At 42.6% G+C, this 22,370-nt stretch overlaps 1 protein-coding gene across 3 annotated transcripts in view; it reads left to right on the top strand.

Annotated features, from left to right (window-relative positions):
• Positions 1–22,370, top strand: part of myo6b (myosin VIb) — a 67,654-nt gene that overhangs the window by 41,365 nt on the left and 3,919 nt on the right. For 2 of the 3 annotated variants that reach the window (XM_035386959.1, XM_035386950.1), the window contains 12 exons: positions 381–419; positions 1,017–1,110; positions 1,382–1,512; positions 1,624–1,701; positions 2,324–2,453; positions 3,542–3,632; positions 5,433–5,583; positions 7,946–8,154; positions 8,823–8,901; positions 11,734–11,894; positions 17,008–17,111; positions 18,352–18,483. In XM_035386959.1, coding sequence (XP_035242850.1) covers positions 381–419; positions 1,017–1,110; positions 1,382–1,512; positions 1,624–1,701; positions 2,324–2,453; positions 3,542–3,632; positions 5,433–5,583; positions 7,946–8,154; positions 8,823–8,901; positions 11,734–11,894; positions 17,008–17,111; positions 18,352–18,483 — 1,399 coding nt within the window. Of the gene's footprint in view, positions 1–380; positions 420–1,016; positions 1,111–1,381; positions 1,513–1,623; positions 1,702–2,323; positions 2,454–3,541; positions 3,633–5,432; positions 5,584–7,945; positions 8,155–8,822; positions 8,902–11,733; positions 11,895–17,007; positions 17,112–18,351; positions 18,484–22,370 lie in introns of those variants that run through there. The other variant, XR_004761888.1, reaches the window with a different exon arrangement.

Below are 22,370 nucleotides of genomic sequence, written 5' to 3'. Positions count from 1 at the left end.
GCATTTAATGGTAAAGGTGGTTGGTAGGCATGTCTGGGGCCAGAGGAATTAGGATAAATTAATTTCTCCGTCTGTGCCACTGTTAGACACGGCTCAGAAATTAGCACGTAACGCTCAGAAGAGCACATGGCAGCCTGTCTGATGTCCCACAATGCACAGCTCCTGCGTTTCCCCCTCCCCATCGTGGTTCCCTGTGGCTGGAGCTCACCTGTTTGCACGGTGGCTGAGGTCCTTCACTGCTTGCTGGATGCGATGCCCCGCAGAGCTGGCTGAGTTTTTTTATTTTTTATTTTACCAAACAGCGGCGTGTCTGTGCTGAAATAGCCAGCCGCTGTGGGCTCTCTTTACTTAACCGTCAAACCGCTCGCTCTCTTTTACAGACCCAGCTGAACCTTCTTCTGGAGAAGCTTCGCAGCACGGTGAGTCCCCGAAACGTGCGCTTGAACCTTCGCTTTTGATTGCACAGCACTTTCGCGTACGATACCTCGGTTAAGGGCATGGTCATCGCCAGGCAACCTGACAGGAGGGTTGTTGGTGAAGTGAGTGCGGTGGTGTCCAGGGTTGAGGCTACAGGTTCCAGGTCTTGGGTTTTGTCTTGTGATGAGAAATGTATTTGCTTATGTGTGATTACGATCCTATTTCTACTACATAGAGTATGCTGTACTCATACTTGATGTGTGCCTGTTCATGGCCTTTTTCTCACAGCTAATATGAACTTGAAAAATGATGGCATGTAAGTCACTCTTAATAAGGCAGCTTTCCAAATAATAATAATAATAATAATAATAATAGTATAAGTAATAATAATAATAATCATCATTATCATAATAATAATCATAATAATAATAATAATAAATACCTGAGCCTGCTTTTTCACTTTCAGTCATCTGTACCATAGATCTCTAGAACACAAATTCACTTCTCTGAGTATGTTTTTCACTCTCGCGTGCTCCATTGCTCACACCATATGTCACACTTTTCATCAATGACCGTACGCTTCCATCCTACCTTTACAGGGCTCCAGCTTCATTCGATGCGTGAAGCCCAACCTGAAGATGGTGAGCCACCAGTTTGAAGGAGCACAGATCCTGTCCCAGCTGCAGTGTTCAGGTAAACACAGGACCAGTGGCGTAGAACACGTAGCGTACTGGAAACTGCCATACTGCGCACAGCAATGAATGACTACTTTTTAAAAAATGTATTAATAGATAAAAACATTCAGAACCTAGAAAATACTGAATTATGAATGGATAGATTAAGCTAGTTTTCGGTCTGCTACTCTTACTTACTACCATTACCACTGTTACTGCTAAAATAATACTCTAAGTGTAATATATATTTCAGTATTGGTAATGATGGATCCTCTCTCTATTTCCTTCAGGAATGGTTTCAGTGTTGGACCTGATGCAGGGGGGCTTCCCCTCCCGTGCTCCCTTCCATGAGCTCTACAACATGTACAAGCAGTACATGCCGTCCAAGCTGACTCGACTGGACCCACGCCTCTTCTGCAAGGTCCGTTCCTCCGTCTCGTTCCGTCTCTCCTACGCCACACTACCCGCGGCGTCCGGGCTCTGAACGCGCGTCGACCCCCCTCTGACCACGTTCCCCTTTTCCCGCCCGCAGGCTCTGTTCATGGCCCTGGGTCTGAACGAGAACGACTACAAGTTCGGGCTGACCCGGGTGTTCTTTCGGCCGGGAAAGGTAATGGCTTTTGCGCGTGTGTGAAACGTGCTTCATCGCCACCGCTGAATTATAACAGGCTCGTTAAAGAACGAGCTTCCTGGCTTGAGTGGCTTATGTATAAACACGGCTATGTGAGCGCAAAGGCTTTTAATAACGACTTAAATCAGGCCGCCATTTGGAGCAGTCCGATAATAATAAAATTAAATGAGTATAAAGTTAAATGAGCAGGGTACTCACGGACATGGTGCACTTTAGTGCCTGTTTCTGTCCTTGATGGATATGCAGAATGTATTGTGTCATGATGATGTGACCCTAACCACAGTTATTTAGTGAAACTGTATTGTTTTGCTGCTCTAAATGTATTTTTTTTGCTCCTATTCATTCTTTGTGATTATTTACATTATTTATCCATTTTCAGTTTTTAGCTTAATATTATCTTCCTGTCATTGTTTCTCCAATATTTGAGACTGTACCGTCCATACTGAGCAATGGCCAAATAATAAATGATTGCAGGAGTAAATGGTGAGCAAATAGCGTAAGGACGTGTGGGTGTTAAACATGCAGCTCTGTTAGCTGTGCAGCTGCTTGTGGTGTGACCGACGGCAGTGGCTGAAGCCGCCATTTCCGCCTCTCTCCGCAGTTCGCCGAGTTTGACCAGATCATGAAGTCGGACCCGGAGCACCTGGCCGAGCTGGTGAAGCGGGTCAACCAGTGGCTCATCCACAGCCGCTGGAAGAAGGTCCAGTGGTGCTCGCTGTCCGTCATTAAGCGTACGTATCGCCGCGGTGACGGCTGACCACCATTCTCCATTTGCATCTTCTACGGTGCTCGCTGTCCATCACATGCATACATATCGCCACGGTTCTTGCTGCCCATCATCTTACATACGTATCGTGATGATTACATATGCTCGCTGTCTGTCTTAAATTATATGTGTCATGGTGCTTGCTGTCCGACATCAAGAACACACATATTGCCATTGTGCTTGTTGTCTGTCGTACATATCGCCATGACATTGTTCATCGTCAACATAGAATGGCCAGTCCTGTTAAGACACAAGCCATGCCAGTGCAGAAGAGAAGTCAGCAGGTTTGCTTGCATCTTATTGCATAACGGTGACCTTCTCTTTCCCATTGGAGGAAATACAGGTGGGCATGTCGGGATCAAAAATTGGTTTCAAAAAGTGTAAGTGTGGCGTTGGTGGAAGCTGTCAGCCATTAAGCCTACGAAATGTTCCCCTATGAGTCACAAGGTCAGTGTCGGTCAAAGTGACCACACCGTGTCCAAGCTGCATTGGCCCACTGTTTATTCTCCAAGACCGTCTCCAAAAAAAAAAGGTTCTCTCCCAATTTCAAACCTTCATAAAACTTTTAAACGCTCATGAAATCGTCCACCTGAACCCCTCGGTCAGCCTGGGCCAACATATTACTTTTTCTATTTAGCAGGACGCCGTGGAAAGCGGCGCTTTCTGAGAGAATATCAGACGCCGTTATGCACAGCCAGGTGGCTTTCGTAGCGGCCATTGATTTTCCTGCAGGAGCCGCCTCGCCGAGCATAAGCGCTCCGGGCCCGCGGCAAAAACAGCCCGCCGTTTCCCCCCCCCCCCCCCCCCCGTCTCTGCAATCCCCTCCCCTGTTTTAAACCAGGGAGAAAAAAAAAAAAGACATAAAAAATATCGGAAGTGCGCTCATGGATTCGGTCGAAAGGGGACGCAGGGAGCGGAAACTTTTTCGGGTGCTTTTCCTGTTGGCCGAAAATGACCCGCCTGTGTAGGAGGTGACGTGGGGGTGGTTAGGCATTTACTAGCCTCCTGTTTTTTTTTTTTTCTTTCCCTCCCCGTCCCCCGCGCACCCCGCAGTGAAGAACAAGATGAGCTACAGGGCGGCGGCCTGCGTTAAGATACAGAAGACGGTGCGCATGTGGCTGTGCAGGAGGAAGCACAAACCGCGGTGAGTCCACAGAGCACGCTCAATCGAAGGCCTGTTCCCTCCCGGAGATTCAATAGAATAGAAAACTTTATTTGTACTCGACATAAGGACATCACAGTTCTTTGCCAATGCAGAATGATAACAAATAAATATCTTGAAACGCTTACATGGCTGTTTGGTTTACCAGGCTTCTTAAAGGGGGAGTTCGCCCAAAAATAAAATAAAGCTATATTTTCACTTACCCAGAGTGCTGTCTTTCAAATATAATGACGTGATTACTCACCAATATCCACTGACCTTCTGCACAGTTGAAGCAATGTTAAGGTGCATATTGATTCTGCGCCCCAGAATACAGGCATGCTTTAGCTGCAACTGTGCATGAGTATACACAGTCCCAGTACTTCTGTAAAAAGTCATTTTCGATGAAACCGTGCATAAGGTCTGTGGATGTTCGTGAGGAACCATGTGATTCTATTTGATTCTATTTTACTGAACCCGTGTTCAGCAGTTGTCTACGATCATGAAAATGCACTTTTTTTGTACGTCGCTTTGGATAAAAGCGTCTGCTAAATGAATGTAATGTAATGAAAGAGACTGTTGAGTTTTTTTAATGTTAACTTTTCCAGCTTTGAGTGCCACTAATGTTGAGGTCCGTTCTAAGGGTGAGCTGCAGCTGATATCTAAATCTCATTGAAACTTTCTGGATGGATAGACAGCTCTCAGGGTCAATGCAAATGTAGCTTCAATTTATGTTTGGGTAAACTGCCCCTTTAAACATCAAAACGATTTCTCTGTTGTTGGCGGTCATAGAGGAACTGCATTGCATCACCTCTCAGACTTAAGAATCTGACATTTCAGAATTTTGCTGGATGTCACAGCCAGGTTAAGGTAACTCAGAGGTAATTGACTGTAGGTCTTAACCCTCAGCCACAGCATGATGAGGTACAATGTTACAGCTCACCGACGATGATCTTGAAAATTGTTTGGGCCCTCGTATGTCATGAAAATACTGTGGCAGAATTGTAGTGTCCTCCTGACTTTACAATGATTTGACCCGATTTACACCCAGTATCAAGAAAAGTTTGCACGCACACACACACACACACGCACACACATACAGGGGAAACCAGCCGGGCATAGCAAATCAGATTTTGTTTTCTTCTGCGTCTCCTGAAAATTCCGTTAATACCGCTAATACTCTTGTTTATCCCATTACTAATGAAGAGAGGGGCATATACTCTGTCCATAAAATGCCATTAATGCCTTCGATTTTAATGGAAACCAAGCTTTTGTGTGCTCACAGCAGTCAGACTGGGAATAAGTAGAAAATAAATTTGACTTGCAGAGTGTGTCCCTCTGTTTTAATTGGATGATTTTGTTGAGTTTTTCCATTTTACGACTTCAGAAGTTGGCTCCCAAGACCCTCGCTCGTGTTAACGATTATTTTTAATGGCATTAACCAGGGCAAGAAAAATGCAGTCAACATGCTCCATCCCCAATAAGAGTCCCAAAGCTGATGATAAATGAGAGATATAAACTGAATAAATTTTCAGACTTTGTATGGGCTGGCAGATCCCCTGAAGGGTAATTGTGGGGGAAAAAAAAAGAAGAAAAACTTGAATCACTTCCCAAAAAAGGTTGACAGTGAGCGCGCTCTGTCTCCAGGGGAAAGCGGTGATGGGTTTTACCCTTGCCACTCTCCACGGTCCCCGTTCACAGGGTCATTGATTTTTCCTGTGTGCGTGCGTGCGTATGTGTGTGTGTGTGTGTGTGTGTGTGTGTGCCTGCGCATGTGTGTGTGTGTGTGTGTGTGTGTGGCAGGGTCGATGGCCTGGTGAAGGTGAGGAATCTGAAGAAGAGGATGGAGGGGTTCCAGAAGGTGGTGAGCGGGCTGAAGGAGGGAAAGCAGGAGATGAGCCGAAAGATCCAAGAGCTGGACGCCTCCATTAGCGCCCTCATGACCAAGATAAAGGTGCCGCCGTCCTCGCCGCTGACCCCCCCCCCCCCCCCCAAAGTGCACTCACACTGTACACCCACACATCAGGGTCTGTTCCCTGTTCCTTGTTATATAGTTCCCTCAGTTCCCCATGCCAATCAGAGAGAGCAGTGCTTTGAGCACTTTTATCACAGATTACATTTTAAAAAGGCTTCTCCAGAGAGGATCTGTTTCTGTGAGGATTCTAAATTTCAGTACACGTCCGGTGGTTTCAGCCGTTTGGGTGGTGGACGTGTTGAAAATGGGTCTCCACTTGGGTTAATTTTAATCACAACTGTTGTTATCAACATCTGCAGCTCTCCACAAAGTACAACATGTAAAAGGGAAGATTACATTAAATGTTCATAGTTGTTCATATTTTTCATATTTAGAATGATGAAAAAATATGCCTGAAGTCGGAAACTTAGTAGGCAACACAGATGCCCTTATCCAATGCAACTTAGCGCAGCAACATTAAAAATTTTGCACTCACATTCGCATACTCATTTATACAGCCGGATATTCACAGAAGCAGATCAGGCTATGCACCTTGCTCAAGGCAGTAACAACAGTGCACCATATTGGATTTGAACCCGTGACCTCTGCGCTACACGCCCCGTTCCTTAGCCGCTGAATTTATAGTGCTGGCGGTGGAACAGAATTACGTCTGTATCTGACAGGTAGAAAATGTAATTGATGTGAAGGTGAGTTGTGAGGTTACATACCACTGTGCATGTTTACGACCTCCCACCCCCCCTCCCTCCAGAACCTGACTGGTGCGATTGCCCTTGTGTGTGGCTGTAGTGCACCGGTTGGGCTTTTAAGGAAGAAGCACAGTGCTTTTCTGTTTTGTCTTGTCAGAGAATACATGAGTGTACCAGGAAAATGCTAACTTCACAATGTTTCGTACAATGTACAAAATAAACATTTAAAATGGGAGTCCCATGGCAGAGGAGAGCAGTGAGAAAGCAAATAGAAGCCTTTGTCTAGGAAGTGAAATTTGGGGATGGGGTGCTCAGATTTTCACGCTCTTGCGAACTCAGCCACGGAAAAAAGGCTAGCATCTTTCACGGTCGCCATTAAGGACTTTTCAGCCCACCGTGAAAAGTTTTGATGTGCCGTGGTGATGAAAATCTCACGGCCGTGGTTTCGTTCTGCTCCCCTAGGTGAGCGACTTCGCTCCTTCGCCCTCTTTCTCCTTCCTGGGGTAATTAGCATCCTGTCTCTTGATTAGCTGCGGGTTCTTTTTTTAATGTTTGCTGGAAAATCCATGCTGCCCCAGCATATGTCCTTTAGTAACCTTTTGGACTGGTGTGTGTATGTGCTTGTGTGTGTGTGTGTGTGTACTGTATGTGTGAATGTGGGTGTATATGTGTGTGTTTCTGTCTGTGTGTGTGCGTGTATGTGTGTAACCCATCAAGACCCCAGACCCCCTACCCCCCACTCTGACCCGGTTGAGGTGACTCAGACACAGCTGTGCTTCTATACTCCCCTCCCTAAACAAAGAGATGATTGGTGACAACAGTGACAGGGTTCTTTAAATTTTTTTTATACTGTTTCGTCTTTTATTCCTTTTTTTTTTGTTTGTTTGTTAATGAATTTAGATTTTTTTCCAGTGACTTTCCCTCACATTTAATTTGTATTTGTATTTGCACAAAGCAGAGACTTGGGGGAAAGTCACTGTCATCAGTGATGCTCATTCAGTCCCTCTCTCTGATCTCAGGTTGATTTTACAATACCTCTGAGAGACTGAGCCAGGTGCACCCATTGTATCGGCCTGTGAATGCGTAAATCACCACCTCAATAGCTATAAACAGACTGGTGGCACTTTATTTCTGAAAAGTTGATAAGACAGAAAAGGGAATTGGAACAGAAGATAAATACAAACAAAAATATTGTCCAACAAACCAGCTTAATAGCCAGGTTTGATTATAGCAACAAGCATCGGCTGGGCTGTTTACCAATCATCCTCAGCTGTGCATGCCTGTCGGTGAGTCTTGTTGCTGCTTGTAGCCCTGAGATCTCCCAGGCTTTGAACAGGAAACTCCCAACAGCAGCCAAAAAGTAATAATGTTATTAATTGATCAATATGCACCCTCTTCTGATAGTTGTGTGTATTTTATTGAAAAAAAATTAAATAACTCACTGGTCCGTATAGAGAAACATCCAGTGATTTCACCATGACACCAAACATTAATATGTTGTTCAACCTGCTGTATCCCTCCTTGTAAAATGGAACCATTCCAGATGACACAGACTTGCTTCTGTTCACATACACTGTTGCAGCACTTTACTGTAAAATTTGTATTATATTTGAACTGATTGGTATGGTAGTTCAATGAGGCCTCCACCCTTGCAGACCACCGTTATGACTCGGACGGAGATCGACAGCGAGTACCAGGGCCTGGTGAAGCGCGTCGAGGAGCTGCTGGGCTCCATGCAGAAGAAGAAGCAGGAGGAGGAGGAGCGCGAGCGTCTCCAACGCATCCAGGAGGAGATGGAGAGGGAGAGGGCGAGACGCGACGAAGAGGAGAGCCACCGCCGGCAGGAGGAAGAGGACCGCCGCCTGTAAGTTAGCCTAGCCCGTCGCCCTCCCTCCGTTCGTGCTTATCGTCTCTTCTGCTTGTGGCCAACCAGTACTTCCGGGGCATTAAAGGTGTCAGCCTGTGCTTTACGTTCCCCTGACAAATAACCGCCCTCCCCAAACTCACCTGGAATGAAACCCCCGCTCAAGGGCAAGACTGTAAATATGAGGTTCCTAGAGCGTAGCAGTGTCGCGAGGCCTTCATAGAACCGCCCTAGTTATAATCAACAGGAGGCTAATTCCCCCGTTCTGACGTTACGATGTGGCTTATGAAGTAGTAGCCATTCAATTTTTAATACAAGGTCCTTTCATTGAAGCCAGGATGAAATAGGCCCCAGCCTAAAGTTCAGCATTGTTATTGTTATTTATTTGCTTGTATCCTGGCTGACTTATTGTGCTCTCATGTAGTCCATTTATAAAGCTGAATATTTACTAAAGCAGTGCACGTTGAGACATCCCTGCTCAAGGATACAATGGAGGTTAAGCAACAAACTGCGTTATGCTTCAGTTCAGGTCCTGATTCTGTAAATGGATCCCGTTGCTTTAAATCTGTGAAAGGTTTTGGGTGTCCTTGGGAGGAAGGATTACACAGTCTGCTTACACTTAACTCTTGGCACTAAGTTTTTTTTCCTGTACCCCACCCCGTATCCAGGAAAGCAGAGATGGAATTGAAGCGAAAGCAGGAGGAAGAGGAGAGGAGGAAGAGGGAGGAAGAAGAACGCAGCCTACAGGTGGGTTTTTGGATTAGGGCATGAAGCTGTTTGACTTCCCTGGGTGTTTCTGATGACAGGGAATTCCTCTTTGTTATTTTGTTGTTTTTGTTTTGGGATTACCCCGGTGGAACAGGTCACGTCCTTAGCTGATCTCCCGCAGTGTCCTCACAGTGATGGCATTTGTCATAACACAGCGATGCCATTCTGTATTTCCCCGTCTCCACTGAGCCAGACCTCTGCCCCTTTGCATATCTTCTTATTTGCCCCTATTCCCTCCACCTAGTCTGTCACGCCCCATCGCCAAAACAGATTAGCTGCAAATCAAAACCTGTGGCCCAAGGCCCAGTTCAAAAAGGGTTTTTTTCCTCATTTTGAAACCCACACGTCGGTGCTTTGACATTTATGTGTCATGCTGGAGCTTCCGGCAGAGAAGTTGCCCTATCGCACCAGCTGAAAACTGTCATCCTTCATGACTTTCATAAGCTTCCTTCAAAAGACTGCTTTCAGCTCCCAAACTCGAAACCCGTGGCTTGGAACTTCAGAAAGTCTGCCGCTTCCGTTTGAATTATTCTCTGCCACGGTTCCTGCCTGGCAGAGTTCTATTTACTTTCACTCTTTGGAGATTCCTCCCCTGCCCAACCTAGTTTTTTTGGTGCCTTTTTGCTCAGGTTTGACTACAAATGACTGCCCCAGGGCCAAAAAAGCTTTTGGCCAGCTGCTTGACCCACAGTTACCTTAAAGCAGATGACTTTCCCTTGTTGGTACATGTTGCTCAGCTGACATTTTCACTTAGTCTAGACGAACAACACAGGCAAAGTCATTAGTAGCGTAACTGAGGTAATAAGTCTTAATCAAGGCTTGTGATACCCTAGCTGGCATGGTCATGATTGCTTAAGTTCCTGGCACGCAGTGGTAATCCCTCTTGGTCAGCATTTGGAGTAAACATTGGGGAAACATGTTGCGGTCTGCTAACCATATACATATACTGGTACTTCTCTGGGTATGGTCTCTCTTCTGATACACACGTACAGGTCTGGCCTATCTTCGGCAATCATAATTTTTCTGTAATAAAAACCTTTTGAATATACAGTGCCGTGAAAAGGTATTTGCTCCCTGGTTTCCTCTATTATTGCATATTTGTCATACTGAATGGTTTCAGATCCCTTTTTACTCAGTTTCATAAAGGGAAACTGAGTAAACACAAAACACATTAAAAAAATTATTTAATTTATTTGATGAAATTTGAAAAATGAAATTAGTTATTCAATTAACCAATTAACCAAATTTAATTGATTATTAGATTCAGCTAATTGAACACAGCCAGGCTTAGTTTCAGCCAGCCCTGTTGAATCAAAATCTTACTCATATTGAACCAGAGTGAAGTAGTCACCACAAAGTTTCTACAACCATGCTATGATAAAAGGAAATGCCAGAAGAGATGAGAAAAAGGTGTTGAAATATATCAGGCTATATCCTCCACAAAACCACATTGAGAGCCATTATCTGCAAAAGGGGAACACTTGGAACTGTGGTGAATACTCCCAGGAATGGCCAGTCTGCCAGAATTTCTCCAAGTGTGTCATGACAACTCATCCAGGAAGTCACAAAAGATCCCAGAAGAACATCCAAACATCGGTTATGGTCAGGGTTCATGAGTCTACCATAAGAAAGAGATTAGGCAAAAATGGAATGCACAGGAGAGTAGCAGGGCAGAAACTTCTGGCAACCAAGAGAAAATCCATGCTTGTCTCACATTTGCAAAGCACCTAGATGATCCCCAAGCCTTTTCAGATAATATTTTATGGACAGATGAATCAGAAGTAGAACTTGTTGGACGACACGGGTCCCATTTTGTCTGGCATAAAGCAAATACAGCATTTCACAGTAAGAACACCATGCCAACCGTCAGACATGGTGGTGGTAGTGTGATGGTGTGGGGATGCTTTGCTGCCTCGGGACCTAGATGACTTACCATTATTGAAGGAACCATGAATTCTGCTTTGTACCAGAGAATTCTTAAGGAGAATGTCCGGTCATCTGTCCATGAGCTGAAGCGTAATTGGATCATGCAGCAAGGCAATGATCCTAAACACAAAAGTAAGTCCACATCTGAATGGCTAAGCAAAGTTTTGAAGTGGCCTAGTCAAAGTCCTGACTTGAGCACAATAGCTATGCTGTGGCAGGACCTGAAATGAGCAATTAATGCTCAAAAACCTACCAATTTGTCTGAATTAAAGCAATTCTGCAACAAAGAGAGGGCTAAGATTCCTCCCACGCGATGTGAAGGACTGATATTGAATTATAGGAAGCGTTTGGTTGCAGTTATTGCCACTAAAGATGGTGCAACCAATTCTTAAGTTTAAGGGACCAATTACTATTTCACATTGGTGATATGGGTGTATACATTTTTTCATTAAATAAACGAAATAATATGAAAAACAATGTGTTGTGTTTACTCAATTTCCCTTTGTCAAATATTCCATTTTGTCTAAAGATCTGAAACCATGTAGCGAGACAAAATTATGCAATAATAGTGGATATCAGATAAGGGGGAAATAGTTTTTCATGGCACTGTAAGACTTGAAATATCAGTATTTATCTAACTTTCATGCTTCATTGTGCTTGTCAAGACATGTTGAATGCCGGCGTGACGATGCATTTTGTTGCATGTTGAAGCATTTTCCTACATGCTGACGCACTGTCGCTGTTTTTTTTTGCGTTTCCTGGCACGTGTCACTCGGCGTTACTGACATGCGCCGGCTCGCGTTGAAGCAGAATGCCGCTGAAGCATATCTGTGCATGTCGCTGTCGCGTATCGCGGGCGTTACACTCTCTTCCAATGCGCCGCAGGCGGAAATGGAGCTGCAGCTGGCCCTGGAGCGGGAAGAGGAGAACCAGCGGAACACCGTCGTGGAGCAGGAGCGCCGCGACCGCGAGCTCGCCATGAGGATCGCCCAGAGCGAGGCCGAGCTCATCACCGAGGACGCGCAAATGGACCCGAGCCTGCGCAGGTAAAGCACGCGGGCCGGGGTCGCTCATGGTCACCGCGGCAAGATTCAGATTCAGTGAGCTGTGCTTTTCAGGGAAACGTGCTTGAGCGTTCGCAGGTCGGCCAAGCGAACGTCGCAGAAGCTCAAAATGGAGAGAGATGAGCGCTTTGGTGGATGGAACCCCTAAAATAAATCTAATTAGGGAATGTAGGATGGGGGGTTTTTCATCCAGCAGGAAAGTAAAAATAGTCTTCACTCCTCCGTGCTATACACAGTAACCTCTCTTCCCTCTTTCTCCACTCCCAGTAACAGCATGGATGTTACACCATCCCCAGAGAGACTGAAGTAAGACAAAAAAAAAAAACACCCCCCAGTCTTCCTCGCCCCCCCCCAAATAAACCCACTTTGCCCCAGTCATTAATTATATCCCCGCATGTTCTAATCTTTTACCAAATAGACAGATTATGCGACCACTACGTCTGAAAAGCAATCATTAACGGCAGGGTAATTCTTATCCTTATAAATCAAATGCTCAATCCCTTCATGAATCAGTATCGCCTTGTGCTTACTTGCCGTGAATGAAATATTTCCTGAAAATAAGGAGATTGTATTGCGCTGCCAGGAGCAGGAAGTATGATCTCTGTCACGCTTTATTTTAAGAGCCTGTTTATGTGGCTTGTTTATACTGCCGTGCTTATGAAGGTTATAGCTGGTAGCAAAAAGTTAATAAGCTACCAATCATTTTTGTGATGCTTTGTTGACTGTTTTAAAAAAATATGCTGCTTGTATTTTCAGATTTGCTGCTTAAAAATCCAAAACAGATTATTCACAGTATATTAAATTTGTATATAGTGGAGTGACTTCCAGACCTAAAAGGCATGCGGACACCAAAATCCATCTTTGTGATCCCTGTGGTTTTTATCCAGAAATCACGTATACCGTTAAATTGCATGGGCACCATCTTAGGCAAATCAAAAGAAAAGCTGACAAGGAATGATCATTTTCAGTTGTGTGATCTCTCCATCTTTTACAACAGCCTACGGGCATTGGTTCATTGTCTTTAATCCATTATCTTCTTTTGCAGTGCAGTTGGATTTCCTCAACTCAGAAGCTTCACAATGTATGTTCTGTTTCAAGATTAAGCGATATTTATATTGCTTCCAAATGTATTCACGTATAATATTTTATAATTTTATGCGCGCATTATTTATTTCAAAAGATTACATTTTAAGGAACATTATATGCATTTATATAAAACTTTTAATGTTCAACACTAAAACATGGTGTTCCTAAATGCCCCTAATTTAGTTGTTTTATTATTTTTTAATCTGGGAAAATGGGCTACTGGAGATTTATAATTAACAAGAGCTAGCTGGTTCTCAAGCACTCCTCACTCCTTATTTATTATCACATTTAGATTTTGCTTTTATTACACTGAGAACTGCATTAAAACTAGAAATGGCCATCTAGATTTACTTACAGCTCTTTGCATACAAATTTAAACAGACGTAGGCCACAGGCATGCCTAGTTGGTAATTCAATTGTACACTAGGGCTGGGTAATATGCTGAAATATCATATCGTGATATTATTAATATTATTGACAGTATGACGGTATTTGGTTTCCCAATACACATTAGACAAATAGGATACTGAGTCTGAGATATACTGTAACTGGAAAAATAAGAATCAATCAAAATTTAGAAATAATGAATTTCATTATTTTTATTGGAGACATGAACACTGAATTGTGTTAACTATGGAATAGTATTCAATATAGCTTAGTACACATAAAAACCCTAAAGTGCAACCTGCAAATGATAAGCTACTCTACAACATATTCAAACAAACAAACAAAAAAATTATAATCCAAGTTTCTAGGTTTGGAATTAAATGGAAAAATTATACTTGAAGCCCATGCAGAGCTGGGCAATAAACCTTGTCCACGATTATTTTTTTGTATAACAATCATCACCGCCATACGACTTTCTTTCATCTTTTTTTCTTCAATCATGCCTGTTACGGAATTATAAAAATCCAAACTTCAAAGGCCACGTGAAATACTTCTGTGAGGAAAAAAAGCAATACCACTCTATTGGATGTTGATATGACACTTGCAGATTCTGTGATTGACAAAAATACATCACATGATCACAGAAAAGAAAAAAAGATGATTTTTATTACACTTTAAAAAAACATTTGATAAGCGTTGGTATGTTTTATCGCCCATGATTTATGATTAATCCTTAATGATTTAATAGTGCTGCTACATGCAGCAGAGGTTGAGAAGTTTCACTGCTGTCACTTGGCTCCGACTCCATCATGCGTTTCCACAAACGTCTCTGCACACGTTGCTTGCAATGTCATGCCACAGTTTCTGCATGACATAATTGCTTATAATTGCTAAAATCGTGGTCTTAAACTTATTGTTGTCAGGTTACTTTGTTGTGGTATAATTAAAAAAGAGTTTATGAAATGCCCAAAGTATACAGTAACATATCGTATCTCTCAAAAAGAAATTTCAATTGACCCCAGTTTGTTTATTCCATAAAAGTTAATTATACAAGAAAAGTATAATGTGAAAAATATTAAATAAATATCAGGAAAAATATACTTTTAAAACAGGAGCTTGACGGGCATTTCCATGTCAGTGAATCCATTTGGTAAATTTAAAAGAAACATCTGCTGATAAATCTCACTTGAGTCAGGTCAGCCCCATTGTTTGTGTTCATTGCAGATATAATACCCTCAACCACAATTTCAAAACAGGGCATTTGCATTATTTAATGCATGGAATAAAGTGATACAACACAAATTATTATTAATTTTGTTCTAATCTTCCAGTAAGATTTTTCTAATGAAAAAGCCTGTTGACCCCATGAGCTAGACATTGGTTGATTTAGAGATGAAGGGTATTGCTGAAACAACAAAACACTGTAACAGATTGTTTGCATTATTTGTCCTAAATAGTAGCTTCTATTTCTGTTTCAATTATTTTAATCCTTATTTATCATCCAAATACAAGGTTAACTTGGCAGGAAAAAGACGCTTTAATGGCATCCTATCATTGCAGTATTATTAGAAAAATAGGGCTAACTTATAAATCAGCATTGTAGTGGTTTGCAGCATTTTATGACTGCTTTGATACAATGGCACACGCAAATCAAACAAGCATTCCACATATGGCAAAATAAAGATGGCGCCTTTAATTATTTGGCCTTACTTATTTGTGTTGATTTGTTCAGATAGATGTCCAGTAATGAAATGGGACGAGAATGGGAACCGATACAGTTAGATTTTTCAACCAATGTGGTCTTCTCAAGATGATTCTATGGATAAAACGTCAAGTTCCTTTAAACCCCAAGCAATGGAATCACAGATTTCAGGCCACACCTCTTCTCTACGTTCCTTTTCCTGATTTTTGCAGTCCTTACGAGCATGAGGGTGAACTCTATGAGCATTGGTTTGTTTGCACCTGAAAAGCCCTGGGTCTTGTTTAATTTAATTGCATTTTGTCCTTTAGTCGTACCGGCAGGCTCAATATGAATTGGCCCTCTCCTCCGGCCCACTTTCTGTTTAAGAATGCACAGAATTAGGGCTGTGGTTTGGCAGCTTCCCTGTCCTTACGGCTGTAGAGACCTCTTTGATTAGTTTCTCCTCTCCTTCATTGATTCATTGTAGAGGTGTAGACTTGTACTGCAGCAGTGCACTAAAAATGTGTCGATAGTCATTTTAGCATGTTCTAACATTTTGTCCACTGGAATTGCCCTGTCCTTTTAGGGAGGAAATGGCCTAAGAGATGGCTGAACTGATAGCTAGGTGGGTAGTAAAACACCTCTGTCCATCATTTGAGGTAATCAGCAAAATCAGCACTCCTCCCCAAAAACGTAAAAAGAAAACGAAGATCAGATATCGAAAGCACAAATGGGTTTGTGTTTTAATGCATGCCTCCGATTCTGATCATCCAGAAAATTCTGCTAAATCAGATGTGACTGAAAGGACGAATGTAGACGTGTTTTTATTGAAGCTAGCATGTGATTATTGCGAGGTGCACGTTCTGGTGCACATATTCGTGGTGTGCATGTGCGCACGTGCGCTTGCTTCTCTGCAGGAGCAGTCAGGCGACCTTTGACCTCTGAGGCTGTCGTCTGTTTGTGACGTGTCAGCTGCGCGTTGTTAATCCAGGCAGTGCTGACGGCAGCCCAGTGACCTCAGCTTATCTCTACCACCTTAACGTGGCCGCCAGAATCCGGGGGGAGGCGAAGATTCGAGGTGGGCTTGCCACTCAGGAGGCCCGAGGTCAGGCCTTGAGCTTGAGCCCCCCTTCCCCGAACCACAGGCGCCGCCCCTGACCTGGAGCATGAACTCTAAAAGCGGCAAATCCCAGTTGCGGGAATTAGCGGTATCAGCGTAGCGCGCTGCTGTGACCCGGGCTTGAGTTTGTTGAGGGTGAACGCACACACACGTGCCACCCCGCCTCGCCCCCACCCCGTCACCCACTGCTCCCATCATGCTGAGCGTGTTTAATTAGTCCTGACGTTCCTGGATGTTCCCCTGCTGTGGATGTCACGTTTGCGTCACTTAACGTGAGAGCACTTGGCCGCTCCTGGAATGTGCAGGGCCATCATTAAGCTTGGGTACGCTCAAGGAAAATGACCTAATTAAGCTGCCAGACTTAGTCCATACCCCCCCACCCTAGTAAAATGAACTGCTGTCACCTTTTTCCAACCCCCTGGTATTGGCTGAAATGCAGTGGCTATGTAACATAAAAGTACAACGAAGCATCTGTGACATACTATCATTATGTCACAAATCTCTTCAGGTCATCCAGCTGTATAATTTAATAAGTATAATTATTACATAATTTCAGTAATCACAATGTTAACAAGAATGTTTAATGGGGACAATGTGTGCTTTATCTACAGGACAAGCTTTAAAGGTTTTATTCATGAAGCATGCAATATAATAATGGGAGCATTTTTCTTCACCTTTCTAAGTCACCCTTTGATTCTATCCAGATCCAGTTTGGAAATTCCTGCTACTGTGAGAACTCAAACCACTACATGTAGAGAGTATGTTTTCCACCGCTCCTCCTCAAGTTCACAAGTGCTTGGTCTTCCTTCTTCCGAATCCAGGGGCGCCCAGGTGCAAGCCACCAAGGCCGCTGCCGGGACCAAGAAGTACGATCTGAGCAAGTGGAAGTACGCTGAGCTGCGAGACGCCATCAACACGTCATGCGGTAAGCTACACCCCTCCCCCACCCCTGCAACGGTCATCAGGTGAGCCCGACGAGGGCTCGTTTTCAGGCTGGAATCGCTTGTCTGCGCGTCCAAGAATGCGCTGTGTGGAAAACAAATAAGGGCACGTGTGTTCCTAGCTTTTCCAGGGGGTGTTTTTTTTTTTTTTTTTTTTTTGGTTCCTTGTACACTCACTGTTGAAATGTGAACACCAACAAATTGACCACTCTCTTTTCAGAATTCACTAGTATGCCAATCATTCGGTTTTATAAAATTTTAATTAACATTTTTAGAACTGTAAATTAAAAAAAAAAAACTTATGGACAGTAAAGAAATTTATGGACAATGGTTCTCTAGAAGTTGCTTTTAATACTGTGTTTTTAAGAAGTTGCAATTTGCAGAAAGGCTTTCCCTTGAAAACTGCTATTCAGAATTCTGAGAGACGGTACCATTTGATAGGCAGTGGTGACAGCGTGAGAATATTGGAATGCTAAGAAATTTAGCATCATAGCCTATGCTGGGAAGGCAATAGTCATTGAAAATCCTGCCTTATAGCTAAAAACTCCAACTTATATGGCTTAAAGTGTTGTTTTTCTTACTATTGATTGATGGCTCTAGCCAATTCATGTAGACATCAGGTTGATTCGTTTGGTTTGGTAATTATACATTGAACTACTCTGATCAGATTTCACCATTCATCCACTGGAACCCCTTGTACTTTCTGAGTTCTGTGTGATTAATCCACGACTGTGTATATTTACGTGTGATCAATCATTCTTCATACCAAAACATTAAAACTTAAAATCAGAATTTGAAAATGTTTGTGCAATGGGCCTTCCTTCATGCCATGCTTTTTTAGAGGTTTCCTTTTTTTTTCTTTTTATAGCTGTGAATATGTTCATGTTGTGGAGGGTCTTGGAGCAGCAGCTGCCGGAATAAGACTCTTGTTATTGTGATAAGTTTGTGTTTCAGACGCCTGTCTAGAGGCTTCCGTTTTACTCGTATACGCACAGGGGATATTAACCAGATTAGCTCAGATGAAGTCAAAGGAAGAAAAACGATCTGTGTTTGCTAGACTCCGCCATCTCTTTTGTTGTATATTTTCTTTAAGCGGGATTTTCTCTTGGGTGCTTTTCCTCCTTCCCCTTCCCCGATATTTATTTTGCCCGTGTGCCGTCGTGTGATTTTTTTCCTCCGTGTTTACGCTCGCTCTCTCTCTCGTTCCGCTCCCGCCCTGCGCAGACATCGAGCTCCTGGCCGCCTGCCGGGAGGAGTTCCACCGCCGACTGAAGGTCTACCACGCCTGGAAATCAAAGAACAAGAAGCGCAACACCGAGACCGAGCAGAGGGCCCCCAAATCCATCACCGACTACGGTAACGCTCCCCCCACCCCACTCCCCCCCCCCCCCCGCCCCCGGTAACTCAGGCTATTCTAAATGCCGTGTCAGGGAAGCAAGGATTAAATAAAACACTTTGGATTTCTGAATCCGGTGCTTTTAACTGCTGACACCCACATTGCTTGACGCCCACCATTCTGAATGCTGAACGCAGGCGCATCGGCGGATAAGCTAATTCATTTAATTACTATCAAAGATATAAATTATTAATTCATTTGCTGAATTCTTTGATAAGACAAGCCACCTGTTGGAGCAACCTTTATCAAAGTGTACAACTCATTGGCAGATTAAAATGAAAATTTATGAAGTTACAATTATGCAATGTCTGATCTAAAGATGAAGGTTGACTACCTTAAAAAACTAAAACAATGTTACGGACGTAGACCAAGTTACAGCCATGAAAGAATTAATGAAAGAACATACCAAACCACAGCTTTCTCCCAAAATAGTCCCATACGAAACTAGGGATGCACCCATATGAAAATTTCTGACCGATACTGATTGTGTGTTATTTGGGTGAAATAACAGCCGATACCAATACCAAAATCTTGCCATTCTAATAAACTCAAAAAGTATATATATATATATATATTTACATTTTTATGACATTTCTGCATGTTCATCCAACCTAAAAAGCATTTTTCCAACTGAAAGTACATTCCTGAAATATCTGTTTCACCTAGAATTTTTTTCAGGCCTGGTGGTATGCACTGAAAAGCCCCTAAAGAGATGTGGCACACAGGGTGGCATATTGATGTGGTCGTATGGTGCAGCAGGCAGTCAAATTTTAGTCAAATTTCTGTTGCTCTGTATATTCAAGGCTTAAGATGATCACAAGAAAAGGATAACTTAATACACTTAATTGCATTAAGACAAGCCGTGTAACCTCTGTCACAGTACAATTAAGACTCCAGAATTGCATGCAGAGCATCTTTAAAAGTATTACAAGCTTGTGTCTAAGAATGTTTTTTCTATATTAAAAATATATTAGATCAAATTAATTTACATTAGGTTAAACTGAATTGCCAGGGGGTTGCTGGGTCTGAAGCATTGCAATTTGAGGAAAAAATATGGACACACCTGCCATTACTCTGCAGGTTTACAAAGGTTTTATGCACCCTTTGAATTAAATGTTAACATCCTCTAACCTTTACAAAATATTAGCAAATCATGAACATAGGAAGAAAAAAAAATGTTGAATACTTGCTTGTTTTTTTCTCTTTTGGCCATGCTCACGTCGTTGTGAAAATTTCTTCATACCGCGAAGATTGCCTGACTAGTTCACATTCTGGACAGAGGTGAATGCAAGTGAAATCTAAAGCTGTTACCTTCACAGCACTTTTAACACAAGCAATCCCGGAATCGCTGACCTAAAATTTCTTCTCATCGTGAAGAGTGGCTGCCCGCAAGCGTAGGAAATGTATTACCATGGCAGTACAATTATATTGAGAAATGCCATTTTGGAAAAAAAGGCTATATCTGTCACTGCATTTCGATCAAACCTTTTGGTATTGCTCGTGTCCAAAGTGCTGCGAGGGGTAGCAGCGATAAATTCACTTGCAGTCACATCTGTCCAGAATGTAAACAAGTCAGGGATTCTTCCCTGAAAGAAGACATTTTACGAGAACATTCAAAAACACCGACACAAAGCGGTAACGTTAGGTTTACAGGGCAAACAAGAGACATGCAGTGAAACTGCGAGAAAATGTTAAATCAGAAACTTACTTTTGCTTCGTTCAGCAGCGATAAGTAAAGGGACTGACTACAGTTCAGTGTGAACATAGAACAAGTTCTTATACAGTTTGCTGATAGAACACTGCAGTGACACTCTTATCGCATCAAGTTTCCCAGGCAACAGCCCATAGGTTGACTCATATTTCAGAACAGCGCCCCGCAGAGGCTCCCAAGCCAAATGATTATTGATTTCCAAATGAATAGCTATTTGGCGTTATGTTCGGCATTTTAAAAAAGCTTTTTTTTTTTTGCCTGGCAGCCCACCAGGTCTGTACAATTATAAGGGAAGCACTGAATGTGGAAAATGAAGTATCTGAAAACCACACTCTTAAATTACAAATAAAGAATAGAATATTTTTTCCTTCTGATAAACAGGAAATAAATCGGTGCTGACCATCTGTTGTTTTCAAACAGTATGGCGGTATTATCGGCTGATAATAATCGGTGGCTGATCAATAGGTGCATCCCTATACGAAACCAAGGTCAAAGTCCAAAAAAAACAAAAAACAAATATTCTAAAAATCCAGGGATGAAAATGGCAGATAGTGTAAGATAATGTAAGACAGAAATATCAGATCCTGCAAAGACCAAACATCACACAACACCAGGCCAAGATGCAAAGTTCAGATTCCTCAGATGGCAACAGCAGATATCAGCCCCTGAATCTCCACCGCAATAGATGTTAACTTGCTGAAGTTAAGCACCCAAAAACTCAAAGCTTTAAGTAAAGAAAGTTTCACATTTTATGTTGTGCGAGAGGGGAGGGGGAATGGTTGAGGGGGGGGGGAATGGCTCTGATTGGATGAGGTGTGGAGGTGTCAGACAGGGTCATATCTGAAAGCTGACAAATGTACGTATTGTAGTTGCCTCACGCTGTCGTATGCTGGGCTGAGCTCTATGATATTATAAAAAGAATCATTGTCTTACGGTCTCTCCAAAGAGACCAAACATGAATATGTTATGAGGCAAACCAGCTCACCTTTGTACATCTCTTAAAAAAACAAAATGAAGTTTACTTCTGCTTCCTAACAAACAAGGTGGCATCTGTAGACAAACATTTGTTAAATCCCACCAGTTGCAATCTTCACCATCAGGCAAAGTATTTTCCGTGTAACAAAACCAAATAGCACAGCCATGGTTTCCACTTGAAACTGGAACAGCATCGAAAAATGTAGATTTCAGTAAGCAGGCTTCAACAACCATTTATCTATACAGACATTAAGATTTTCAAGGAATATGGATCTTTGTGCGGCATGTAGCCACATAGTGTCTGTGACCCCCAATATGGTCCTGTGTCCACTTTCCGGGTGGTAATAAAGTCATAAAACTTTCAGGAGAGAAAGCTCTCTAGGACACCCAGGTCTGTAGAGAGATAAGACCTAAAACATGGCTTAATTGCCCAAAGGATGTTTTCTGTCCTGTTTGGGTCAGAGAGAAAACAGATACATTCCTGTGGTCACCCAAATTATTGTCTATTTCTCAAAGGTGATAATCTAGAAAAACTGGATATCCGACAGCCACTATCAACAGTCTGGCAAATCTTTCCAGAATCTTTTTTGACCATTTTATCTACTTGTTTTATATACAAGGAATTTATTGATCATAAATAGAACATTTTCCTGTTATTTATATATCATTCTGGAAAGGGATGCTGAGTTGGAGATTGCTTGTTCAGGTCAGCTAAGCACTGTCCCTGGGAATTACTGTCAATTACTTGTTGACATGCTGGAAACCTCATGTTAATTTCAGGATGTGATTTGAGTATAGATTATATAGTACAGTATAGTTATTAGAGTACTGGGCAGTTAGATTGGGTAGTATTCTATTGTGGTGTATGGTTAAATAGTTTACATTAATTTAGAGTTTATTAGAGGACAGTCCAGGGTACCCATTAACGCACACCTTCTTCTGTAAGGCATTCATATAAGTCATGGGGCAAAAATGGAAGATTATTACTGAATGGCATATTTCCTGAGGGCAAGGACATACAGAAGCCTTGAAATGTATGAGGATTGTTTGAAGGTAAACTTTCCAAATGGTTGTGAAGACTCCACGCTTTATATTGTCTGAAATCTTTCTTTCATGCTCTCTTTCATACCTTTTCAAAGCCAGCCTGAAAGCAGAGCCAGT

This window comes from Anguilla anguilla, chromosome 1, assembly GCF_013347855.1.
Source record: "Anguilla anguilla isolate fAngAng1 chromosome 1, fAngAng1.pri, whole genome shotgun sequence".
Classification (NCBI taxonomy): Eukaryota; Metazoa; Chordata; class Actinopteri; order Anguilliformes; family Anguillidae; genus Anguilla; species Anguilla anguilla.
Note: the sequence above shows the minus strand (reverse complement) of the source record. Positions and strands in the feature narration are given on the sequence as shown.